We start from the raw sequence: 27,865 nt of genomic DNA, 5'->3' as shown, positions 1-27,865 counted from the left end.
ACAGGTTTTAATTGCTGGACCGAGGCGTGCTGAGATATGCTCAGCCTAAAATCTTCTGTTTTCTTCTCAAAATAATCCAAGAAATCCTGTGCTGAAAAGGGAGAACGACTAACAGGTGGCTGCCCGTGAATAAGAAATGCGACCGTGTCAAACAAAAACTTTGAGTTATGTTTGTTTTTACTGATCAAATCAGAGTAATAGGTCCACTTCGTGGCCAGTAGTGCATACTTATAATCTAAAATAGCATCCCGCCACACAAGGCGGAACACCTCTAATTTGGAACAATGCCATTTCTGTTCCAAACCTCTAGCCTTCTGCCTGAGGTCACGCAAATAATCATTGAACCAACGTGACTGTTTCTTAGGAGGGCGTGACCTTAAAAGAGGAGGCACAATCTTAAAAGTGTAGTTTTGAGCGTTAAATTTAGACTGTCCGCGAGGCTGTCCACTGATTTAGCATTCTCCAGATTCAAAGCTAAAATATCAGGTAGTCTGGCCTCAAGTTCAGTCATAGTTGATGGTTTAATACGACACTGCAGTTGTAGACAAAGTTGTTGTTCCACTAAACGTGGCAGCGTAAATGTAAACCTGATAAGTGAATGGTCAGAGACTATAGATGCGAGAGGCAAAATGTCAATATTTGTGACCGCAAACCCACGTGCAAGCACCAGATCCAGGGTATTTCCACTAATGTGTGTCGGGTCCTGAATGCATTGCTGGAATCCTAAAGCATCCACAATTTGCATAAATGATTTGCTAAGGGTATCAGAGGGCTTATTTATATGAATGTTAAAGTCACCAATAATCAAAATGTTATCTGCACTAGTTGACAAACTAGAGATGAACGCACCAAATTCATCTAAGAAGTCAGAATATGGGCCAGGGGGCCTATAAACAGTGACAATATAACATAGCTGACCTCCAGTTTTATGACCCTGACAGTACGAGGTCTGTTAGAAAAGTAACAGACCTTTTTATTTTATGCAAAAAATATATGGATTTGATTCATATGTTTTTATGTCAGCCAAGCTTGAACCTTCGTGCGTATGCGTGAGTTTTTTCACGCCTGTCGGTTGCGTCATTCGCCTGTGGGCAGGCTTTGAGTGAGCACTGCCCCCCCCCCGTCAGATTTTTATTGTCAGGGAAATGGCGGAATGATTTGGGCTTTGCTCCATCAGAATTTTTTCAGAAACTGTTAGAGACAGGCAGCTGGAAGCCATTCGGAAAAATCATTTGGCTTCCAGTGAAAATTGTTTGGGCTTCACAGAGATTAAGGAGTGTTACTAGCGCTTTAAGGACGGCCCACAATGGCGCGCCGCGCTCTGAGCCGCGATCGACAGGCAGAAACGACCATTTCATTTCTAAACAGATGGTTGTATGGCTCCGGGACCATCGTGTGCAATTTCTCTGGTTATCACGAGAGCTGGACATCAGCCATTTTCCGGCAGATTTCACTTTTTTTTCTTTTTTGCCAAAATATTTTTATTAATATTTTGTACATAGTTTAACAATCACAATAACAATCACAATATGTGTTTTAATGTGTTTTAACAAAACAGTTTTGCAAAACTTTATACATCCCAGGGTTACAGTCTCTTTTAGTCCTTTGAATCATCCTCCAATAGTTTTAAATCTTTAACATACAATATGAAAGGATTCCAAACATTTTCAAGAATCTCCTGTTTGCCCTTGAGAGTGTATGAAATTTTTTCTAAGGGAAGGGTTGAAAGCATCTGTCGTATCCACTGAGTGACAGTTGGTCTATGAGTTATTTTCCAAAGCAGTGATATGCGTTTTTTAGCAATCAGAACACTTAAGTCTATAAATATCCGTTCACTTTTAGTGTATTTGTGTTTTTCTGGATATACACCCATTAAAAGTAATTTGGGATCTAATATTATTTTCTTAGAAATTATTTTTCCCAGGACATCTATTATCTCACCCCAGAACAGTGCAATATGACTACAATGCCACATGTAATGGACTAACGAGATTTTACTTTTAACAAGAGATTTTGTCATGGAAAGCCGCGCGGAGGCTTCACGCATCACGACGGATTCGCTGATGGAGCGAGACAAAGAACACCTCCATTTTGGAGTGTCAGAGGACAACTTGGGACATGCCCAGCTCTCCACAATTTCCTCTTATACTCACTCGACTGGTAAGCCACTGAAAGCCGAGATTGGCATGTCCCAACTTGTCCTCTGACACTCCAAAATGGAGGTGTTCTTTGTCTCGCTCCATCAGCGGCTCCGTCATGACGCGCGAAGCCCTCCGCGCAGCTTTCCATGACAAAATCTCTTGTTAAAAGTGAAATCTGCCGGAAAATGGCTGATGTCCAGCTCTCGTGATAACCAGAGAAATTGCACATGATGGGCTCGGAGCCATACAGCCATCCGTTTAGAAATGAAATGGTCGTTTCTGCCTGTCGATCGCGGCTCGGAGCGCGGCGCGCCGTGCGCCATTGTGAGCCGTCCTTAAAGCGGTAGTAACACTCCTTAATCTCTGTGAAGCCCAAAACATTTTCACCGAAAGCCAAATGAATTTTCCGAATGGTTTCCAGCTGCCTGTCTCTAACAGTTTCTGAAAAAATTCTGATGGAGCAAAGCCCAAATCATTCCGCCATTTCCCTGACAATAAAAGTCTGGGGGGGGGGGACCAGTGCTCACTCAAAGCCTGCCCACAGGCGAATGACGCAACCGACAGGCGTGAAAAAACTCACGCATGCGCATGAAGGTTCAAGCTTGGCTGACGTAAAATCATATGAATCAAATCCATATATTTTTTGCATAAAATAAAAAGGTCCGTTACTTTTTCTAACAGACCTCGTACTTAGCATCATGGGCATAACGGAGAGTCAGATGCTCCAACGAATTATATTTGTGACCCCCAACAGCTAATAAAGAAAACCTTGATATGTAAATAAAAGCCACACCTCCGCCTTGCTTCACACCACGAGACACGTGACTATATGTGTACACTGGTGGACAGGCCTCATTCAGAGGAAAGAGAGTTGTGGGTTTAAGCCAGGTTTCACACAAGCCAATCATATCTAAATGATGATCCATGATTAAGTCATTAACAATGATTTCGAGGACAGTGATCTGATGTTCAGGAGACCCAGGGTAAGGACCTCAGTGGGGATGACAGTCTCACTGTTCGGAACCCGGCGAAGCAAGCCCAGGTTCCGAGAGCACCACTGGCGCACATCAATCCGGCGAAGACGTGGACATCCGGGCCGACAGTCCTCAGAGCCGACCAGCAGCACTATACAGGCTCTAACCGGATCCACAAGGCACCAGGGCAGCACAGATCCTGCCAGAATTCTGTGCACAGCTCGTCCGGAAGCCAAACAGCAGGCCAAACAGAGCTTCAGCTTCACCAGACGTCCACGTCGTCTCCCGTGGCGATGACTGCGCTTTCGGCCGAAAGGCAGCGCAGGAGCACGGCACAGAAAAGCCAGCACCTCCGATAAAAAGGCGGAAAGTTCTGTCCACCCGCCGATAACCACACCGCACCACGCACCGGGGGCGTTGTTCTGGGCTGGTTGGTTACCATTCATGTTATCAATCTCTTAGATTGTCATCAATTTTCCTCTTGTGACCACGTACATGGGGGTTTGGTACAGTCCTGTGGACCTTAAACTTCTAAATCATATGTTCCACTGTAGTCACAGGAACATCAAGCTGCTTGGAGATGATCTTGTAGCCTTTTGACATGCTTGTCAATAATTGTCTTTTTAATCTCCTGAGACAACTCTCTCCTTAGATTTCTGTGGCCCATGTTCAGCGTGGAAGACACCATGATGCCAAACAGCACAGTAATTACTTTAAATAACCCTTGAAATAGGCAGATTGACGGATTACAATTTTGAAGACACATCTGATGTTAATTACAGGACACACCTTAGTTTAACATGTCACTATAGTCAAATTATTTTAGCCTTTTCTAGGGGTACCATCATTTTTGTCAATGCCAGTTTCATTAGTTTATTTTTTAACATGATTCATTTGAATCACAATTAGAAAGCAGTGTCGGATTTACATTAGTTTATTTTCATTCAATTTTTATTTGTTATTACTTTTGTCAGTTTCAAGTTATTTCATGGACCACTGTGTTTGTTTTTTTTTTTTTGTGTGTGTGTGTGTTTTTAATGGAAGGGTACCAATAATTGTGTCTGTGTGTATGTGTTCAGTCATACCTCACTCATCAACAGATGAGCAACTTTAAAGGAAAAGAAAACCCACTGATAATTTACGATTAGGTTGGTAGATTATGATATTGAGAGCCCATATGAAAAGTTGTAGGCATGTGTGATCACTTATGTTAAAGTTAAGAGTGTTTTTGTATGGCTGGTCTAAAGCCACCAGCATGCGGCCATTTTATACATTTTACACACACACACACACACACACACACACACATATATATATATATATATATATGAGGTCTATCAGAAAAGTATCCTACCTTTTTATTTTTTTAAAAAACTATATGGATTTGAATGACGTGCGATTACACCAATCATGCTTGAACCCTCGTGCGCATGCGTGAGTTTTTTCACGCGTGTCGGTGACGTCATTTCCCTGTGGGCAGGCCTTGAGTGAGATGTGGTCCCGCCCTCTCGGCTGAATTCCTTTGTGTTACACGCTGCTCGAGACAGCGCGCGTTGCTTTATCAAAATTTTTTCTGGACCTGTGAGGAATATCCGAGTGGACACTATTCGAGAAATTAAGCTGGTTTTCGGTGAAATGTTTAACGGCTGATGAGAGATTATGGGGTGTTTCTGTCGGTGTAAGGACTTCCCACGGAGCGGGACGTCGTGCAGCGCTTCCAGGCGCCGTCGTCGGCCTGTTTCGACCTGAAAACATCCTAATTTAAGGCTTAATTCACCCAGGACGTTGTGAGAGAACAGAGAAGATTCAGAAGAGGCCGGCATGAGGACTTTATGCGGACATTCCACTGTTTAAGGACATTTTGTAATGAAAGACGTGCGCGCAAATTCGCCGAGTCGTCACTGCTTCGTCTGCTTGGTCTAAAAAAGTAACCGTTACTGACTGCCACAATTTTTTTTCCTGATTTCTTATAGTGTTTCTTAAAGCCAGAAAGTTGCCATTTGAAATGACTTTAGTTTTGTGTCATGTCTGTGATCTGCTTTTTTTCTACAAAATTAAACAACTGAATGAACATCCTCAGAGGCCAGTGATTCCATAATTTTTGCCAGGGGTTGTATAAACATCAAAACCAGGAGAAACACACCTAGGGTTGTGTGGGCAAACATAATACCGATTGTCGACCTTAACTCACAGAGACATCTGCCATTTCGACTGATATATTTACCTGTTGTGTCATGCTTCAGAACGGATTTAGAAAGCCAAAATAAAAAATAGTAATGCTCTCAAAGAGAAGAGGATTGGGGAGGGTGAGGGAATTAATTCATAGCCTGGCTATGGCCCTGACTGAATCATAGCCAGGCTTTGATAACGCTGACATTTGGAGCCACTGTCTGTGCTCCCTCAAAGCCCTTTGTTTAGCCCTTTTTGCCTTTCACCATCTGTTATAATCCAGTGCTCGATTGCTCAGAGCAACATCATCAATCCCCCTTGTTTAGCTTTTGATCTATAAAACTAAAACACAGCTATTCCTGTCTCTGTTCACCAAGTCAAAAGCTAGTATCTGTTATGTTAGACTGCATAACCCAGAGGGATGTCTCTTGTCATGTTGGCCAGTTCCAAGTCTTCGGAGCAAGTAACGACCCATCCTTGCCTCTGTGCATCTCCAAAATAGTCTGTGCATTTCCAGACACGTGGTTGTGGAGATCAGGACATTACAGTAACTAGTCTTAAGTGACAGAGCTCATGATTCTACACTGACATTTTAGCACTTCTGTCACACCTTGATGATTTAGGCAGGGTATGCAGATCATAATAAAAATGGTGGCATATGCATATGTACATCTAATAATTTATGGGCAAGTTTTGTATAAGCAAAGAGCACGTTGAAGCATCCTAATACAGCGAGTACGTTGAAAAATGTTTGCCATCCACATTATTTTCGATGTATGCCGTATGTGTCATACCTCCTGCATACACAGGCCATAAGTTGTAGATAAGTTATGCAATTGTTGTCACACAGTTTTTGTAAGTTACTGGTGCTGTCCATTGATTGGCTGAAAGCTGCAGTCCTCATGTGAACAGTTCAGACTGTTACAAATATTAAACCCATTCACACGCAGAGTAAATATAAAGTCTTAATCTTACCTGTTGATTTCAGTCGGATTAATCATCACAGCCTGACAAAAACGTATCCACGTCCTGATTTTAGAAAACGACTTCTGAAAATACTTTATTTCCTTGCCATGGCTGAAAAACCTTGTTTTAAAAGAGGTCCCTCTGTGTTTTGTCTGCTCCCGGTGTGTTTACTCAGCCTGAACCAGAGAACGCCGGTGCTTTGTGCCACAGCAAGACAATTAAGTTATTTTAAAAGTTGAAATAGACACAGCGCCTCATTCATTCATGTCAGCGTTTACCACAGACATCAGTCGATTCTTCAGCATTGTGCATGCAATTAAAATAAATTCCATGATCCACCAAAACAAAAATAAAATTTAAAAAATGTTAAATTGCTCTCTTTGGCGTCCGTATGGAGGGGAGAGGCCGTGCAACAGCGTATGCGTGCTTGATGACGTGCTTGTCAATATTTAAGTATTCCACCTGCCAAACAAAAGGGTTCTGCTGGTGGTGGAAATGCAAGCCAAGCCAGACTTAACTGTTCCAACCTGTACCATACCGTGCAGTACTGACCTGGACTGCTCGCTCGAAATGGGGCTGTTAGCGTACGCTGGCTTCATCGTCAAGGGTTAACAGGGCCCTAAGATATACACTATATTCTTGTTAATATGTAATCATTGGTCAAACCCACAAACTATACAATTAATTAAAGGACACATCACACATTATGTAATGTCCATCAAAGTATTCATGATTGTAAATCTAACCATGCACATGTGGTAATAGTTAGTGGTCGCTGATATAGTTTATTGCTAATTATTCCTCTTGTTCGGTGAGTTAGCAGGTGCATTTCTGAAAAAGTCTTAGTCTGCTTTTCTTGGCATTTCTCTGCATGTGATATACATTTTAGGAAAAGCGGAAACATCCAGACGGCCAATAGGCCGCACAAAATGAATACATCCCATTTCAAAGCCTCTGAGCTTTCATTCGAAAGTGATGGCTCAGATTTACAGAGAATGTACAGAGAGGAGATGACACACTTCACCCTGAAACTTTTTTTTTTTTTTCAGTCTTGCGGATTTTGGCTCTTCATGGGTGGTGATGCTGCTGTTTGTGTTGCAGGATGTTATTTTACTAGCGCCATGGATGTGGAATGTCTTCATGATGCTGTTTTTACAGGCTGCTTGAACATGCAGAGTTATTTCTTACATTGGCAAAAGTAAGAATAAGTTATTTTTATTTTAAAGCTGGGTATCATCTGCGTAACAATGAAAATTTAAGCAATGCCATCTAATAATACTGCCTAAGGGAAGCATGTATAAAGTGAATAAAATTGGTCCTAGCACAGAACCTTGTGGGACTCCATAATTAACCTTAGTCTGTGAAGAAGATTCCCCATTTACATGAACAAATTGTAATCTATTAGATAAATATGATTCAAACCACCGCAGCGCAGTGCCTTTAATACCTATGGCATGCTCTAATCTCTGTAATAAAATTTTATGGTCAACACTATCAAAAACAGCACTGAGGTCTAACAGAACAAGCTCAGAGATGAGTCCACTGTCTGAGGCCATAAGAAGATCATTTGTAACCTTCACTAATGCTGTTTCTGTACTATGATGAATTCTAAAACCTGACTGAAACTCTTCAAATAGACCATTCCTCTGCAGATGATCAGTTAGCTGTTTTACAACTACCCTTTCAAGAATTTTTGAGAGCAAAGGAAGGTTGGAGATTGGCCTATAATTAGCTAAGATAGCTGGGTCAAGTGATGGCTTTTTAAGTAATGGTTTAATTACTGCCACCTTAAAAGCCTGTGGTACACAGCCAACTAATAAAGATAGATTGATCATATTTAAGATCGAAGCATTAAATAATGGTAGGGCTTCCTTGAGCAGCCTGGTAGGAATGTGGTCTTATAGACATGTTGATGGTTTGGATGAAGTAACTAATGAAAATAACTCAGACAGAACAATCTGAGAGAAAGAGTCTAACCAAATACCGGCATCACTGAAAGCAGCCAAAGATAACGATACGTCTTTGGGATGGTTATGAGTAATTTTTTCTCTAATAGTTAAAATTTTATTAGCAAAGAAAGTCATGAAGTCATTACTAGTTAAAGTTAAAGGAATACTCGGCTCAATAGAGCTCTGACTCTTTGTCAGCCTGGCTACAGTGCTGAAAAGAAACCTCAATCAATCAATCAATCAATTTTATTTATATAGCGCCAAATCACAACAAACAGTTGCCCCAAGGCGCTTTATATTGTAAGGCAAGTCCATACAATAATTACATAAAAACCCCAACGGTCAAAACGACCCCCTGTGAGCAAGCACTTGGCGACAGTGGGAAGGAAAAACTCCCTTTTAACAGGAAGAAACCTCCAAACCTGGGGTTGTTCTTATTTTCTTCAATTAGTGATGAGTAGTAAGATGTCCTAGCTTTACAGAGGGCTTTTTTATAGAACAACAGACTCTTTTTCCAGGCTAAGTGAAGATCTTCTAAATTAGTGAGACTCCATTTCCTCTCCAACGTACGGGTTATCTGCTTTAAGATGCGAGTTTGTGAGTTATACCACAGAGTCAGGCACTTCTGATTTAAAGCTCTCTTTTTCAGAGGAGCTACAGCATCCAAAGTTGTCCTCAATGAGTATATAAAACTATTCACGAGATAATCTATCTCACTTACAGCGTTTAGGTAGCTACTCTGCACTGTGTTGGTATATGGCATTAGAGAACATAAAGAAGGAATCATATCCTTAAACCTAGTTACAGTGCTTTCTGAAAGACTTCTAGTGTAATGAAACTTATTCCCCACTGCTGGGTAGTCCATCAGAGTAAATGTAAATGTTATTAAGAAATGATCAGACAGAAGGGAGTTTTCAGGGAATACTGTTAAGTCTTCAATTTCCATACCATAAGTCAGAACAAGATCTAAGATATGATTAAAGTGGTGGGTGGACTCATTTACATTTTGAGCAAAGCCAATTGAGTCTAATAATAGATTAAATGCAGTGTTGAGGCTGTCATTCTCAGCATCTGTGTGGATGTTAAAATCCCCCACTATAATTATCTTATCTGAGCTAAGCACTAAGTCAGACAAAAGGTCCGAAAATTCACAGAGAAACTCACAGTAACGACCAGGTGGTCGATAGATAATAACAAATAAAACTGGTTTTTGGGACTTCCAATTTGGATGGACAAGACTAAGAGTCAAGCTTTCAAATGAATTAAAGCTCTGTCTGGGTTTTTGATTAATTAATAAGCTGGAATGGAAGATTGCTGCTAATCCTCCGCCTCGGCCCGTGCTACGAGCATTCTGGCAGTTAGTGTGACTCGGGGGTGTTGACTCATTTAAACTAACATATTCATCCTGCTGTAACCAGGTTTCTGTAAGACAGAATAAATCAATATGTTGATCAATTATTATATCATTTGCTAACAGGGACTTTGAAGAGAGAGAGACCTAATGTTTAATAGACCACATTTAACTGTTTTAGTCTGTGGTGCAGTTGAAGGTGCTATATTATTTTTCCTTTTTGAATTTTTATGCTTAAATAGATTTTTACTGGTTATTGGTGGTCTGGGAGCAGGCACCGTCTCTACGGGGATGGGGTAATGAGGGGATGGCAGGGGGAGAGAAGCTGCAGAGAGGTGTGTAAGACTACAACTCTGCTTCCTGGTCCCAACCCTGGATAGTCACGGTTTGGAAGATTTAAGAAAATTGGCCAGATTTCTAGAAATGAGAGCTGCTCCATCCAAAGTGGGATGGATGCCGTCTCTCCTAACAAGACCAGGTTTTCCCCAGAAGCTTTGCCAATTATCTGTGAAGTCCACCTCATTTTTTGGACACCACTCAGACAGCCAGCAATTCAAGGAGAACATGCGGCTAAACATGTCACTCCTGGTCCGATTGGGGAGGGGCCCAGAGAAAACTACCGGCTAAGAGCTAGTAGCTGCGCTAAGCTAGCGGATTCCTAAAAACACACAAAGTGAATAATGTGTAAATAATTTAGAGGTGATTCAGCAGAGGGAGTGTTTTAGTTAAGGCACGTGAAGATTACACTGTGAAACAAATCGTTATCTAGTTAACTAGATCAATCTAACTGCGCAGATTAAACAGCTAACAGATACAGCAAAACACCGCTGTGCTCCGGAACAGGAAGTGATACAATACCGCAGTGAGAGCCAACCACCAGTAGAGGGAAATGTATTTGAGGGAAATGGTGATATTGTATATGTTGAAAAAGTTTTATATCTTTGAGTTCATCTCATACAAAATGGGAGCAAAAGCAAAAGTGTTGCGTTTATATTTTTGTTGAGTGTAGATGGATTGAACATGGTCATTGTTCTCCAGCTGGCGATTGCGCGTGAGCCGTGTGCGCATGAGGACCTCTTAGATAGAGTGGATGTGGACATTGTTCTCCGGCTGGTGATTGTGCATGATCCGTCTGTGCGTAAGGACTTCTTAGATGGATTGGACATGGACATTGTTCTGGCTGGTGATCGCATGTGATCTGTATGTGAGGACTTGTTAGATTGAGTGGACGTGGACATTGTTCTCCAGCTGGCGATCATGTGTGATCCGTGCATGAGGTCTTCTTAGATGGATTGGACGTGGACATTGTTCTCCTGCTTGCGATTGCATGTGGTCTGTGCTTGAGCACTTCTTAGATGGAGTGGATGTGGATGTTTTTCTCTGGCTGGCGATCGTGTGTGATGTCTTTGGTGGAGTGGACTTTACATATTTAATCTTGGAAATCAATCTACAAGTGGGTGAGTGCCCTGTTAAGTTGTTTTTTCTTTTGTATTTGCTCCTCAGTGGAGCTGGTAAGCTTTATTTTCATTTTACTTTGAGAGAGATCAGATTTTGGATCTCGATGTGTGCGGAATGCGGAGTCTGCTCTCTGTAACAGAGCAGCTCTCTGTTACACATGCATGTGAAGCTGTCTGATCACATAGATGTAGTTCTTAGATTTTTCACAGTTATATCAATGACAACACTTAGGAGTGCACAAAGCTGAGGCTGTAGCAGAAACTGCTTTTAACAGGCTACATTCATGATGAGCATGCATGCACACTACGTCCTATCACAGTGGAGAGCGGCTGCTACCATATCTGCATCAAAATTAACAGTTATCACTTAAAAATGAGTCATCATCACACTTATGTAAACTTTGCAATTAATCTACGGCTCCGTTCTTAATGTTATTGACTACATTAAATTCAATCGCTTGCTGCAACTTGTTCGTCAAAGCTACATGAAAAGCTGTCAGAAACATTCCGAAAAATGGTTACTCGTGTGTAGTTTGTTTTCAGCAGTCTCCATAGTTGTTTGTTGTGAATGCCATATAATTTGAGACCAGTTACGAAAGTGCACAAAGTAATCCCGGTGTATCATCGGGTGGTCACTAACACCCTAAATCTAAGTTGTTATGATTTCGGTGCGACATGTCCTTTAACTATTCAACTTCTTTGTCTTAATATTTAATAGAAGTCCATAAAAAATACCAGACCAGTTATTTATTTTGTCTAAAATTCCCAAATTTGTAGACTGACATATTGTAAGAAAATTTGGGTATTGAGCCCTCTGGAATTTGCCCAGGAGCACAATGATGGCCATTTTTCAAAATGGCCACCATTTGTTGTTATAGCTATAGGGGATACATCATTGTCCAGATATTTATTTTTCCTAATCTAGTCATTTGCTTCAAACTATGGGACTAGGATTGATAATTCATTTCTCAAGATATTAGAACAATCAATATGTTGGTCATTTTTCTAGCCAGTTTGAAAAATTACTCAATTTCTTTCAGTGTCACAGGAGAACTACAGAAAGCTTACCACTAATGTGTTGTTCAATATCCATGGTATCAAGACCACATGTTAGAAATAGTATTTATTGGGAACAGGCAATAAGTGCTTGAGAGCTATTTATGGTAGCCGTTTTTTCTAAATGTCATAATACTAGTGTAATTTTTGCCAATTTGCAAAGGAGGGTGATGGCCTGTGAGGTGCTGAGGGAATGCCCTGGTTCAAACTGGAGTGGGCTAATGTGGATATGAGCACCCTCTGCTTGTGAAGTGGCTAGTTATTGAATGGCTGTTCCAGTCATTTTATTTTTATTTTATCTTTTTGATCCAGTGGTTGACATACCGAGAGAGTTACATGGCAACTGTTTACTTTATGGTTGTGAGACTTGGATGCAAAGCAGTGACGTCAGGCAACACTTGGATGCCTCTGGTACCAGGTCTGTCTGGAGAAACTGCTGGATTGACTTTATCTCACATGAGCACTTACTGGAGGAAACTCTGATATGGCAGACTGCTTTCATTGTGAAGCAAAGTCAGCTATGACAGTATGGCCAAATGGTGTGCTTCCCTGAGCTGATCCAACACTCAGATGCCCTGGTTGGACAGGTAGATGCTGCTTCCATGACTGAGGGCAGTTCTGTAGTGTGGTAAATCCTGCAAAGTGCATCACCAACCTCCCAGACCTGACCTGACCTCATAGCTATCCAAATTCTTTGTAAGACTGGTAGACGACGTAGCGTTGAAAGTTGTCGTGTTGTTGCTAATTTTTTTCCAATTAAAAATCGACGGTGCAGCAGCAAGGGCATGAAAGTGGGGAATTACACCATTCTAACATGCAGGAATGGGGTGGGATGAGAGATATGATATTAGACAAAACTGTCAATGTACATGGTGTTATGTGGTGTGTGTGTGTGTGTCCACAGTTGTGATCATCTCTCTCTCTTGTTTTAGCTCTTTTTCCTGATGCATATCCAACTTGTAATTTGTAGAAACCATCATTTTTATTTATTATTTTACAATGATGGCTACACAGACTCAAAGAGCTAACTACTGATCTCATATGCATATGTTAGATGCAGCTTCAGTTAGTGCTTCAAGATTCAAAAGTGCAACACTTTTTGTTAAAGTCTTGTTGACTGTGCGGAATTTTGCTTTGAATTCTGCTAGAGCAAGGTGTTGCTTCTCCTTAAGCTGCCCCATTTTTTGTTCACATTGCCACAACAGATGCAGTACAGATCCACATGGGGATTTGGCAAGTTTTATGCCGTGTTCACACTGGGCACAACCAGACGCCACAAATTTGTGTTGGTCGCGTGGCGATGGACACGCCACCATCACCCGGTGTGTCGCTCTGCTTTCGCTGCGAAAATTCGTCCCAGTGCATCATCAAATAGGAGGAGCTTCCATTCCGCTCGCCGGCTCCGGTTGTCAGTCAAGTTAACATGACGGACCTTGATCACACAGAGCGAGTTGTTGTGGAAAGCTGACCAACGTCATGAGATGTTCCCAATTCAGGAAGTATCATTATTTGCTGCAGGAGCTGCGTCTGGATAACGGCCACTTTCAGCGGCCCTTCCACCTCTGCAGGACCCACTTTGAGGACCTCCTGTCCCGTTCACACGCACACATGTAAACAATAAAAAAAAAAAAAACTCCGCGGGGCTGCTGCTCGCTCCAAAAACTCTGTCATAATTGTGTTTAGAAACCAGTCACCATTTGCTTTATTATACATCTGTGTAGTTAATAAGTAAAATAATCTTCACGGACGATTCGCTCGCGCGCGCACGTAGATATAAAAGAAAAAAAACCTCTGCTGCTTGCTGTGGGGCTGCTCCTCGCTCTTCCCCAAAAAACTCTGTCATAATTGTGTTTAGAAACCAGTCACCATTTGCTTTATTATACATCTGTGTAGTTACTTAATAAAATAATCTTTACGGACGATTCGCTCGCGCGCGCACGTAGGTAAAGAAAACCTCCGCGGCTTGCTGTGAGGCTGCTCCTCACTCTTCCCCAAGAAACTGTCATAATTGTGTTTAGAAACCAGTCACCATTTGCTTTATTATACATCTGTGTCGTTAATTAATAAAATAATCTTCACGGATGATTTGCTCGTGCGTGCACGTAAGAAAAAAAAACTCTGTCGTAATTGTGAAATAAAGGACAAAAGGGACATAAGTCCTGCTCACAGGCTGGCTACCAGAGACAGGACATGTTCACATCCTCAGTCAAACTCCAGACATCTCCACGTCACTACATATTCAGTCCCTCATTGTCATCGCGGCGCGACAAGACGAAAAAGTTCAGATTTTTCAACTTGGGGAGGAGGGCAACGCGATATGACACTGCAATATCGCGCCACAAATGCACCAATCGCTCAAAATCACTCGCGTCGCTTCATTTGTGTCCATCATGTCGTGCTGCGTGGCTTGGTGCCACAACGTGTCTTTCCATAGGGATTACATGGCAACCTGTCGTCATGTCGCGCCCAGTGTGAACGTGGCATTACACTGGATGCCCTTCCTGATGCATTTCTAGGTCTACCCAGACCAACACACAACCCCTGGTCTTCCCAAGTGGTAGTGGTAATCAGGACCTACTCTGCTTAGCTTCTGAGATCTGACAGGATCAGACTGCTCTGACTAAAAGTTCTTGACTAATTTCAAAATAGCGTTACATTGTTTCAGTCGGTTGGTTTTTCTCCTTTTCAGTTATTCTTCAAAAGCATGTTTTGTGTTTTCAGCAGCATTCCTGAAATGTAATTTGCATGTAAATGTAAATGACCTACTTTCCATCTTTTGTTTCTGTGTAGGCTCTCAGTTGTCCAGGTGGTTTCCATAGTAGAGAAGCTTGAATCGTCGACTGGACTGGGTTGCTTGGCGTGAGGACGTTTCGCTTCAAATCGCAGAAGCTTCCTCAGCTAAAATTCTTGCTCTGGTGGTCTGACTTCTGTCTTGACTCTTGTAGAGAAGTAGTTCCATCTTTTGTGTGATTTGACATAGTCCCAAACTTCACTGGCTATGACACAGTGGTTTGTACGTCCACAAAGCTGCCTGACTGAACCATGTGGAATCATGTCAAGCTTGTTTGTAGGTGGGATAACTGGCAAAATTCACAGTGGATCAAATACTTATTTTCCCAACTGTATTGGGCACCTGCTTTAAAGAATAGCATGACACTAATGAACAAGAGTCACACGAAGGGCTCTAGTACAATAACTGAAGTTATTGTACTTGGCCCCACAAATCTTAGAAACATGGTGTCTAACCAGATCCTTACTGTGGATGGCATTACCCTGACCTCTAGTAATACTGTGAGAAATCTTGGAGTCATTTTTGATCAGGATATGTCATTCAAAGCGCATATTAAACAAATATGTAGGACTGCTTTTTTGCATTTACGCAATATCTCTAAAATCAGAAAGGTCTTGTCTCAGAGTGATGCTGAAAAACTAATTCATGCATTTATTTCCTCTAGGCTGGACTATTGTAATTCATTATTATCAGGTTGTCCTAAAAGTTCCCTAAAAAGCCTTCAGTTAATTCAAAATGCTGCAGCTAGAGTACTGACGGGGACTAGAAGGAGAGAGCATATCTCACCCATATTGGCCTCTCTTCATTGGCTTCCTGTTAATTCTAGAATAGAATTTAAAATTCTTCTTCTTACTTATAAGGTTTTGAATAATCAGGTCCCATCTTATCTTAGGGACCTCGTAGTACCATATCACCCCAATAGAGCGCTTCGCTCTCAGACTGCAGGCTTACTTGTAGTTCCTAGGGTTTGTAAGAGTAGAATGGGAGGCAGAGCCTTCAGCTTTCAGGCTCCTCTCCTGTGGAACCAGCTCCCAATTCAGATCAGGGAGACAGACACCCTCTCTACTTTTAAGATTAGGCTTAAAACTTTCCTTTTTGCTAAAGCTTATAGTTAGGGCTGGATCAGGTGACCCTGAACCATCCCTTAGTTATGCTGCTATAGACGTAGACTGCTGGGGGGTTCCCATGATGCACTGTTTCTTTCTCTTTTTGCTCTGTATGCACCACTCTGCATTTAATCATTAGTGATTGATCTCTGCTCCCCTCCACAGCATGTCTTTTTCCTGGTTCTCTCCCTCAGCCCCAACCAGTCCCAGCAGAAGACTGCCCCTCCCTGAGCCTGGTTCTGCTGGAGGTTTCTTCCTGTTAAAAGGGAGTTTTTCCTTCCCACTGTCGCCAAGTGCTTGCTCACAGGGGGTCGTTTTGACCATCGGGGTTTTTACATAATTATTGTATGGCCTTGCCTTACAATATAAAGCGCCTTGGGGCAACTGTTTGTTGTGATTTGGCGCTATATAAAAAAATTGATTGATTGATTGATTAATTGGTTTATAGAGCCCATGCCTTTGAACAGGAAATTTACGATTTTGTAGAGTTGCATTTTCAAACGGGTGTATTTGTGGAACCATTAATCGGCCTACTGATGCATTTTTGCTCGAGAACATTAAAAACTGATCGTCGATGTCAGTGCAAATGAGTGTGTATAATTAAAGAGAAATGCCTACAAAAGAATGTATTGCTGTTGGATTGTCGTAATAGTAGTGCTGTTAGCATCTGAATTTGAAATCGTGCTGCACAATGCAGTACTGTCCTGTCTAATGCATTTATTTGCATTGTGGTGTTGCACTGAAGCACCTAAGATACTACATCACAGTGCAGTGTGTGATCTCTGCATATTTAAGTGGAAACTGCCTCAATTTTATTTTCCCTGCTACTGTGTGGTTTCACACATAGTCATATCTTACATCTTCCTTTTTTGTTAAAGTCAATCCAGCCATCCTTCTCTTCTGTGTTCCTTCCTGCAGAAATTTCATCTCTGTTTCACTCCAACAGGCCGCGCCACTCTTCATGGCAAATCGTCCCTGCGGATAGAGAATGTACGATCAGACGACCAGGGGTGGTATGAGTGCAAGGTGCTGATGCTGGAGCAGCAGTACGACACCTTTCACAATGGCAGCTGGGTGCATCTAACTGTAAACGGTAAGAACAAAGTAATAATCCAAAGTGTTGAACAGAAGTGACAGACTTGTGCAACGATGACCTGAAGAGAAATGGAAACTTGCTATGTGAGAGATGACCACATCAGGTCTGGGAGCATGTGCTGATCCTGGATAACAACCACCCACTCCAACAACCGGTCCATACTCTACACAGCATCCAGTGCACAGTGATGTAAAAGTTTAAACCTGTGGCAGTTCATTTTCACATACATACCACAAATTGTAAAACTTTATAGTATAGTGTCAGCAATAATCAAATAACAGATTGCTTTTGTTCAAGTCTGTTTACTGATTTGTTTTTATTTATTTATTTGTTTATTTTTGTGAGATTTCTTGAAAACTGACAAAGTATTTCTTCCATGAATATTCAGAAAAAAATGTTTTTAATCCATATTTTTATACATCATAATGCAAAGATGATGAAAGAGCAGGTAAAGCTATAGGGATGTGTTGCGTCAGAGCTGCTGCTGTTCTCCTGATGTGGCAAGGAAGCTTTACTTTGATTTGAGAGACCGATAACATCCCAGCAGACTGGCGGAAAGGACTTGTTCTTCCTCAGCGGAAAGGAAAAGGTGATTGTCTCAATTGCAACAACTCGACTTCAGGGGTGTTGCACTGCTGTCCATGCCAGGGAAAGTGTTTTCAAGAGTCATTGGAACATTCTCAAAAGGTTTCAGTTCCAGCTCTTTGCTGTTCAGCTAAAACTTCAGTCTGGTTTTATGCCAATCAAGTCATCCTTCAGCTGTATCCTCCCACTGCGAGTACGTATTGAACACAAGTGTGAATATCAGCAGGGCTTCTTTGGAGCATATGTTGATTTTTGCAAACCGATTAATTTGGTTGATTGGACTGCTTTGTGGAACATCCTGAAAATTCGTTGGATCAATAAGATTTTCGCCATCATAGCCAACCAATAATACTCAGGCACACTGCGTGTAGTGCACAATGGAGTCAGAGTGACTCAGACTGACTGGAGTCAGACTGACTTCTTCTCAGGTGTGTTTACCAAGTACACAAAGTTATGGGAGTTGAACATGCTAACAGGTGAAGTTTGCACACAATCAGAAGGAAATTTTGTGGGTTCTGGTTGCATCTATATATTGCATGTTTGAAACCTGGGCATCGGCATGCGGTCGAAAGACTGCTGTGTCAGAATTTGCCGCCTTCTCATCATCACTCATTCATTTTAAACATCCATCATATTTAAAGAGGTCTACTTTGTGTTTGTTTTAGGAATAAATGTCTGTGCATAACAGGTGGACCACAGCTGTATGTTTTCCTACACTGAGCACAAAGTAGAGCCCTTCGTGTGACTCTTGTTCATTAGTGTCATGCTATTCTTTAAAGCAGGTGCCCAATACAGTTGGGAAAATAAGTATTTGATCCACTGTGAATTTTGCCAGTTATCCCACCTACAAAGAATGTAGAGGTCTGTAATTTAATCGTAGGTACACTTCAACTGTAAGAGACAATCTTAAAAAAAAAAAATCAGAAAATCACCTTGTATGATTTTTTTAAAATAATTAATTTGCATTTTATTGCATGAAATAAGTATTTGATCCAACAGAAAAACAAACCTTAATATTTGGTACAGAAACCTTTGATTGCAGTTCCAGAGGTCAGACATTTCCTGTAGTTCTTGACCAACTTTTCACACACTGCAGCAGGGATTTTGGTCCACTCTTCCATACACATCTTCTCCAGATCCTTCAGGTTTGGAGTTTCAGCTCCCTCCAAAGATTTTCTATTGCTTTCAGGTCTGGAGACTGGCCAGGCCACTTCAGGACCTTGAAATGCTTCTTACAGAGCCCATCCTTAGTTGCCCCGGCTGTGTGTTTGGGGTCATTGTCAGGCTGGAAGACCCATCCATGACCCATCTTCAATGCTCTTACTGAGCGGAGCAGGACCCATCCATGACCCATCTTCAATGCTCTTACTGAGCGGAGCAGGTTGTTTGCCAAAATCTCACGATACATGACCCCACTCTTCAATACGGTGCAGTCGTCCTGTCCCCGTTGCAGAAGAGCACCCCCAAAAATGATGTTTCTACCTCCTCCCCCTCCATGCTTCATGCTTTTTTTTTTAGATTCTGTCTCTCACAGTTGAAGTGTACCTACGATAAAACTTACAGACTTCTCCATTCTTTGTATGTGGGTAAACTTGCAAAATCGACAGTGGATCAAATACTTAATTGCCTCACTGTACCAGTTGATCGCAAAGATAATGTAGATAGACTGACATTAAAACTGGCCTGGTATCCAGGGGGAGGTCAGAGATTTGGCCAAACCGCTCACTTCACCCACTTTTCTTTAAAAAGTGTGTGCAGCTCTGTAACTAGCCTCACTGTGGTTAAACTAAAAACAGCTAAAGACCCATGACACATTAACAATAAATACTAAAGTGTCCCCCCAAATGCACAAAACTGTCAGGTTTTGGCCCAGATCCAGGTTTCGATTCCATTTTCCTCCTTTCTTTTGCATTCCATCTGCCCCAGCTTTGTTTTATTAGTTATTTTCATCATGTGTTTATTCTGTTTCATTTTGCTTTGCCACTTAAGCACCAGTCACAACCCACCGTGCGTTTTTTTTCACCGTACGTTTTCTGTGGATGCCACGGCCACTACGTTTTTGTGAAAACGTATGGAGGCAGTAGCAAGAGGAGGGAGGGAGTATGTTCAACGCACGTCTCTAGGAGTGTAACGATAAAGAGAGTTGACAATAAAGCAGTGTGTGTGTGTGGGGTCGGCTTTTCTTTTGATGTGTGTGTTATGAGCGGGACCTGAGCGGCAGGTGTTTTTCGGCATCGGCGATGCATGAGCATGTCCAGCCTGTTAGTGAAAAGTCACACAAGGTGTGAAACACTGATAGAGGAATATATTCACTACACACTTGATTACCAGCTTTTAAAATTTCAACTTAATTCTAATTTATATATGTGTATCACAGTCTTCAAGATCTGATACCTACAATTTAATTCCATAGTATGTGGTGAGTAGCCTACTGCCTCCATACGGATTTGGTTAATTCAATAGTAATTGAATGAAAATGTGCTGCTTTGAATCCGTACTGAGGCATTAATCACAACGTGCGTCATCTGTACTGCTGGTGAATCCGCAGCCTGACCGCAGTGAAAGTTCTGCATGCACTAAAACCTCTACAGCGTGTCTGCGTGTGTCTGCGTGCTCCTAAATTCGTACTGAAGCAGTACTTACAACGTATGGATCTCCAAATTTAGCCCACGTTTTTGCAAGTAGACTGCACGCACATGCAAGTACGGCGGGTTGTGACCACGGCTTTAGTATCTTTGTTACTTCTATACTTTGGCCATAAGTTCACTTCCATTCTAGTTGTTCAGCCGGGTTGTGTTTTCATTGTTTAGTTATCATCTGTTTATTTTTTGCTATTCTTATTTCTGTTATCTGTAGTGCTTTAATGTCTGGTTTTGTTTATCACTTAGTCTCTGTTTTACTTATAGCTTATTTCTTAGTCAGTTACAGTTTAGGTCTGCTTTAGTATCTATTTTTCATTTATTCCCTGATCAGTTCCCATGTAGTTCTTTCTTGTGTACTTATTATAACCTGGTTCGCTTTTAGTCCTCATCTTCATGCCTGATTCAAAGTCCTGTTCATAGTAGTATTCTATTCTGTTATTAGCTCTGTTCTCAGCTTGCCATCATTCCCTTTTGATTAGGTTCACTCCACGCCCTGCACCTGCCATTATGTCTTCATCCCTCCCTTATATCTGATTATGTTCTCACTTCACATCACTGCACCTGCCTCGTGTCTTGTCTCTCACTTTGATTCAGTCTGTTTAGTGTTTTCATTCACTCACACTCTTTGCACCTGTTCTGGCATCTTGGTATCTGACATTACTCCACTTTGTGCACTCCCTTCTTCACTATCTTGCCTCATGTATACTCTTTGTCCACCAGCCACGCCCCCTTTCTACATTTTCTCACGTGCACCTAGTTAACACCTGCCTTATTTAAACACTTCCCAGCCATCACTCCCCTGCCACTTTATTGTCAGTTTTGCACACATTTCAGCCTTCTGTATTCAGTCCTGTTTTTGACTTGCCATGTACCTGAATCCTGGTCTGTGTTTTTTGACCAGGCATTTTGCCTGATCCCAGATGTCTGTGTTTGCTCCTTCCTCTGACCCCTGCTTAACCATGACTGCGTTTTTGGCTGATCCTGATTGTACCTCTGCTCCGCTGATTGACCACATGTGTACCGTACCTGAGCCTGGAATAAAGACTATGTTTTCTCCTACACCTAAGTCTAGTCTGGGAGTCTGCACTGTGGAAATGTCTGACCTCTGGAACTGCAAACAAAGGTTTTGTTGCTTCGGGTGCCTGGCAGCTGCCCGGTCTGACAGAAACGTCTCTTCCTGGGGATGGTATGATGTTAAAAGCACTGTTAAAACCACTTTACCCGTCAGTCAGGTTGTGCTTTCTGCATAAACACACACCTTACCCATTCTTCTTGCTCAGGCGGCAAATAGTGGTGAATCCAGACTGAAAGCGGGTGTTGTATTTGTGTGGGGGGTTGCCGTGCCTCCCACAACGCCCCTAAATTAAAGGTCCACTTTTTTCATTTTTTCACATTTCATCATCCTACTAAACATGACTACCGTATTTTCCGGACTGTAAGTCGCACTTTTTTACATGTTTTGGCCTGGGGTGCGACCTATACTCCAGTGCGACTTATAAATGAAAAATATACCGGTAAGATCTCAATTAATTTACTGTAACAAAACAATTTTACGTGACAGAGTCAATCTATGTTTTAAAATGGCCACCAGAAAAGGAAATGCAATGCATCATGGGCACTGTAGTATGGTGGCCGTCCTATAGGTTATGCTGGTCGCGATAACCAATCAGAGAACAGAACGTTGGACGCGTATTCCTCACCTCACCCACAGCGTGAGAAGCTGACGAACACGGTGCTTGCTTCAACCCTTGGATATCAGTGTGAGCAGAGTGTTTAAGTTGATGCTGAGAGCTGCGTGGGAGCACTGGGTGAGCGACGGTGGAGGATTAGCGTGTGCACTTGGAAGGAGCTGGCGTTGATGATTGTGAAAAGCGTTTGACGCAGACGAACATGGTGTTTATTCCGGGACAGCTAACAAAACAGCTTCAACCCTTGGATATCAGTGTGAGCAGAGTTGACGCCGAGAGCTGCATGGGAGCACTGAGCGACGGCGGAGGATTAGCGTCTGCACTTGGAAGGAGCTGTATCGACACCGCTGGGCGGTCATGAGCTGCGCAGGTAGGCGCTGCATGGTTTGGCTCGCAATGTGGTCCGCAAAATACAAACATATCCGTAGGTAAAATGCAGCTCACGAGAGGGCACTCGAGGCTTGTGTGACTGTTCCTGCGACTTCTGACTACCATAGAAAAATAAAATTTCAACGTTACTGATAACTTAACAAGACAACGGAGAAGGCCCGAAAAAATGCCACCAAAAAGAAAATCATAGTCTGCAGATTACAAGTTAAGACTGGTTAAATATGCATCCGAAAACGGTAGCCATCACAATATTATCATCTGAACTTTTCATGTTAACATACCTGTATGTCCATGGGACTTATAGTCCAGTGCAACTTATTTATGGTTTATTTTTCTTTATAATGGATAAAGTGGCTGGTGCGACTTATACTCCGGTGCGACTTATTTATGGTTTATTTTTCTTTATAATGGATAAAGTGGCTGGTGCAACTTATACTCCGGTGCGACTTATAGTCCGGAAAATACGGTACTTAATAATAATAATAATAATAATAATTTTAACAACTAAAATGTTTAAGTCAGTATTACTCTGGGACTAAGTTTTACTACAGTTCTACACTGTTTAATTGATAAGCCAGTGTATGTTTAGCGTTTGTAATGTAGATAGATCATTTTGATTTGGACACTTTAAAAGTAGCTTGCAAGCTGAAAAAGTGTGAGCACCCCTGCGTTAAAGTCATTCTCATGTGAACATTCAATAAATTTGATGAAAGCTAGAATTAAAAAAAAATGTTTTTCTCTAAAACAGAACAAAAAGAAACCTGCAATCAAATTCCAGTTAATTAATTTTGTACTCACCCCATGTCAGGCTTTGTCCACACAAATTCACACAGAAATATACACACAAACAGGGCTCAACATAGCCATTTGCCCGCTGGCCCCTACAACCAACCAAACCCGGACAACAGCCAGGAAAGATTTTTGCTAAAGGAATTGGCCAGAAGAGGAAGCTTAGTGATGATGAGTTAAGGGAGAGAGACAGGCTATATGAAAGAAACAAGAAGGGAGGTTTTGTCCCAACCTGGCCAGAGAAATGGCCGTGGCTTGGTCATGACCAAGAGAACAATGAGGTTTTCTGCCAAGTATGCAAGGCCTATCCGTCGTATGCTGACAAGTAAGTAAAGGATATGTTGGTCCTGGTAGACCCTGGCCGTTTTGAAGCTAGTTTAAAAGTCTAATCAACTTGCCTTTGTGGAAACCCCACGGTGACAACATTAGCAAAGGAGCCAAGCATCATTTTTTTTTTTTTTTTTTTTTCAATTTTTAGATCTATAACTCCAGTCCAAACAAGGCATACTTTTTAGTTTTGATATGGACCTACATCTGTATTTTACATTTCTGACTGTGAGTTAGCCAACTCAGGGGTTGCTAAAAAATGCCCTCTAAATTTTATTGGAGTCACTTTATTTTTTTACACTTGAGAATGCCCTCTGACAAATTCTATTTTTTTTTTTTTTTTTTTTTTTTTTTACTTCATGGTCCATAGACTACTTTATGTTTTTTTTTCTGGATTGGTTTATATTATATAGGTAGTTTTATTTGCAGGATTTCAGGGTGGAATATCATGAACTCTTGTGTGCAAAACCATGGGAGGGTGCTCCTACACTGTGGGCCACTAAGTTCTAAATTCTGCTGGCCCTGTGGGCCAGTGGGCCGAATTGGTTTATGTCGAGCCCTGGCACATCTGTCTGTCTCAGTCTGTGTAGGGTGGTCATGGCTCATGTGAGCTGTGATGTGTGCATAAAGCACACAGAAAGCTGTGCTCTCATTTCTCTAGCAGAATTATTCACCAGTTTGCTTAAATACCATAGATGGAACAAGAATTAAATCTTTGAAATATGATTTGTGGGGTTTTTTTTTGTTGTTGTTTTTTCAGTTTGTGTTCTTTTTTTTACCCTCTTTTTTGAAGGACATGTTGCATGTTATTTAATGTGCAGCAACACAACAAATTATTTGTGACTGTAAGTCTATCTGCATACATGCAGTTACGATTGATAGTTGCCAACGTACTTTATTGCTAATTAAATCTCTTGCATAGCGAGTAAGCAGGTAAATTTCTGGGAAACATTTTACTCACCATTTCTTTGCGGGTGACGTCAGTCCAAGCAAACACAGAAACAGCACAATGGCAAAGCAAGTGTAACAAACAACACCACATGATGAAACTACTGACCATTCATATGAAGTGATGATCAGCATTCATTCAGATCAGTGGACCTGCGAGCAGACGCTTGGAAAATACGGGAATACATTTGTACCAGCTCGTGGATGTGTGCGAGCTTTGCACGTGCCGCCCAGTGCTCCGTACAGAGGAGACGACACACTTCACCCCCAAACACTTTTAATTTTTTAAGAGAGGCTGTTAGATTTCAGATCCATGTGTGCTGAGTCTGCTGTCTGTACCGGAGGACAACGCTGTTTTAATCTTATTATATCTGCTGCTGTGAATGCGCACGTAAAACGTTGCATGACGCTGTTTTAACTCGGCTGTATTTAATGCTGTGTACATGTATCTGACACTTCGCCACAATGCTGATTTTACAGGCTGCCTGAAAATGCAGCTGTATTTCTTACATTGTAAAATGTCTAGAATACAACATTTTCAGGAGATGTGCACTTTCTACCAGCTCGCAGATGTGCACAAGCGTTACGTGTGCCACCTAGTTCAGTGCACCGTACAGAGGAGATGACATACATAAACTCGAATTCATTAAATTTTTTTTTTCAATGACTGAATCAAAATGAACAGTTATCACTTTAAAAATGAGACATCATGATGTGCCATCACACTTAATGTAAACTTTGCAATTAATCTGCGGCCCCGTTGTTAACGTTAGCAACTGTTTGTCTGCATTCTATTCAACAGTGCGCCAACACATTTGCTAAGAGTGACATGAACACTCTGGAATAATGAGTACTAACGAGTACTTTTTCGGCAGTCTCCATAGCTGTTGGTTGTGATTGCCGTATGCTTACAGACGTACACAAATTAATACATTAATATATCATCACATGATCTCTAATAGCCAAAATTTGAGAAGAAGAATTCTGTGCAATGCATCCTTTAATTGCTGGTGCGCTCAGTTATATGGCAGAGTTCGTGTGTAACAGAGCACAAGGCACATATCTGCAAGTGGCTGATCAAATTTCATTTTGTGCTTTCCAGTTAGTAATATGCAAAATCCTCCTTTATATACTACTGTCTACGTCACGGTACCAGCAGCTGCCATGTGCTCAATTACTCTTGGTAAATCACCTGAAAAACATTGTCTGACCAAATGCATAATAGTTTGGAATGGCCACATTTAGCACGTAGCTATATGGGATCTTAGTAAGTCTTAAATTTCACACAACCAGTGCATCCAGAAAGTATTCACAGCGTTTCACTTTTTCCACATTTTGCTATTTTACAGCCTTATTCCAAAGTGGAGTGAATTCATTTTTTCCCCCTCAAAATTCTACTCAAACTGTTGTGAAAGTGTAGGAAGACGGACCCACAACAGGGGGCGCAAATGAACGGACAATGGAGGAAGTCAAATAACAACTCTTTACTGTTGTGAATAGGCACAACAAACACGGCGAATTACAATAATAGAAAAGAAGTCAATTCACAAAATGTGTCACGTGGGCAGGCTCGAAGATAAGAGACGTCTGTCCAAAGCAGAACCGGAACCACACGATTTCCTCCGCCACCGAAGCCCGGGAATACTGGAGCCGCCAAGTCCCGAACTCCCAGGTGGCCACTGCCTCCGCTTGTCGGATCTGGTACTGCTGGTGAGGAACAAAAACAGTTAGATGTGGGTGCGTTTGCACCCAGCAACACGTATGGTGGGAAAACACCTCCACCTCTCGTCGGAAGAAAACAACACAATATCTGTTATCCAAACACACAAAGCAACAGGTATTCCTGTCAGGAAGACAATATAGTCAGCTGAGAACGTTACCTCCTCGGTAGAGCGATATCTCGGCGAAGAGGTGGAGATGTCGTCTTGCTGATATACCACTGATGATCAGATGATTGGTGACAGCTGTCATAGGTGATAAGTGACAGCTGTCACCCCGGCTGCTCCTGTGAGGCGGCAGCGCCCTCTGGTGCCTGGAGCCCGCACTCCAGGCAGGGTGCCCTCTGGTGGTGGTGGGCCAGCAGTACCTCCTCTTCAGCGGCCCACACAACAGGACCCCCCCCTCAACGGGCGCCTCCTGGCGCCCGACCAGGCTTGTCCGGGTGGCGGCCGTAGAAATCGGCCAGGAGGGCCGGGTCCAGGATGAAGCTCCTCTTCACCCAGGAGCGTTCTTCAGGTCCGTACCCCTCCCAGTCCACCAAATACTGGAAGCCCCGGCCCATCCTACGGACATCTAAGAGCCGGCGCACAGTCCAAGCCGGCTCGCCATCGATGATCCGGGCAGGAGGCGGTGCCGGACCCGGAGTACAGAGGGGTGAGATATGGTGTGGCTTTATCCGGGACACATGGAAAACAGGATGGATCCGCAGTGAGGCCGGAAGCCGAAGCCTCACTGCGGCTGGACTGATGACCTTGAGGATCGTGAAGGGACCGATGTAACGATCCTGCAGTTTAGGGGAGTCCACTTGGAGGGGAATGTACTTTGTCGACAACCACACCTCCTGCCCTGGCCGATACGCATGGGCCGGGGTCCGCCGACGGTCTGCATGGGACTTTGCCCTCATCCGGGCCTTTAGCAAAGCAGAACGGGCGGCGCGCCACACCCGACGGCACTTCCGCAGGTGGGCCTGGACCGAGGGCACACCGACCTCTCCCTCAACCACCGGAAACAACGGGGGCTGGTACCCCAGACATACCTCAAAAGGGGAAAGGCCGGTGGCTGAAGACACCTGGCTGTTATGGGCATACTCGATCCAGGCCAAATGGGTACTCCAGGCCGCCAGGTGCGCGGCTGTCATGCAGCGCAGGGCCTGTTCCACCTCCTGATTGGCCCGTTCTGCTTGCCCGTTGGTCTGAGGATGATACCCGGATGAGAGACTCACCGTGGCCCCCAGTTCCCGGCAGAAACTCCTCCAGACTTGCGAGGAGAACTGGGGACCGCGATCGGAGACGATGTCTGTTGGAATCCCATGCAGCCAGACGACGTGGTGGACCAGGAGGTCCGCTGTCTCCTGGGCAGTAGGGAGCTTCGGGAGGGCCACGAAGTGGGCCGCCTTGGAGAATCGGTCCACTATCGTGAGGATGGTGGTGTTGCCCTGGGACGGCGGGAGGCCCGTGACAAAATCCAGGCCGATGTGGGACCAGGGGCGATGAGGTACAGGCAGCGGCTGGAGCAGTCCCGATGCCCTGCGGTGGTCAGCCTTGCCCCTGGCGCAGGTGGTGCAGGCCTGGATATAGTCCCGGACGTCGGCCTCCAGGGACGCCCACCAGAAGCGCTGCCGGACAACTGCCACGGTTCTTCGCACCCCCGGATGACAGGAGAACTTGGAGCCGTGACAGAAGTCCAGGACTGCAGCCCTGGCCTCTGGTGGGACGTAAGGT

General features: G+C 42.9%; 1 protein-coding gene across 3 annotated transcripts in view; it reads left to right on the top strand.

Annotated features, from left to right (window-relative positions):
- Positions 1-27,865, top strand: part of LOC117517749 (protein turtle homolog B-like) — a 394,390-nt gene that overhangs the window by 141,851 nt on the left and 224,674 nt on the right. For all 3 annotated transcript variants that reach the window (XM_034178899.1, XM_034178897.1, XM_034178898.1), the window contains exon 3: positions 16,907-17,053. In XM_034178899.1, coding sequence (XP_034034790.1) covers positions 16,907-17,053 — 147 coding nt within the window. The remainder of the gene's footprint in view (positions 1-16,906; positions 17,054-27,865) is intronic.

This window comes from Thalassophryne amazonica, chromosome 9 (assembly GCF_902500255.1).
Source record: "Thalassophryne amazonica chromosome 9, fThaAma1.1, whole genome shotgun sequence".
Taxonomy (NCBI): Eukaryota; Metazoa; Chordata; class Actinopteri; order Batrachoidiformes; family Batrachoididae; genus Thalassophryne; species Thalassophryne amazonica.
Note: the sequence above shows the minus strand (reverse complement) of the source record. Positions and strands in the feature narration are given on the sequence as shown.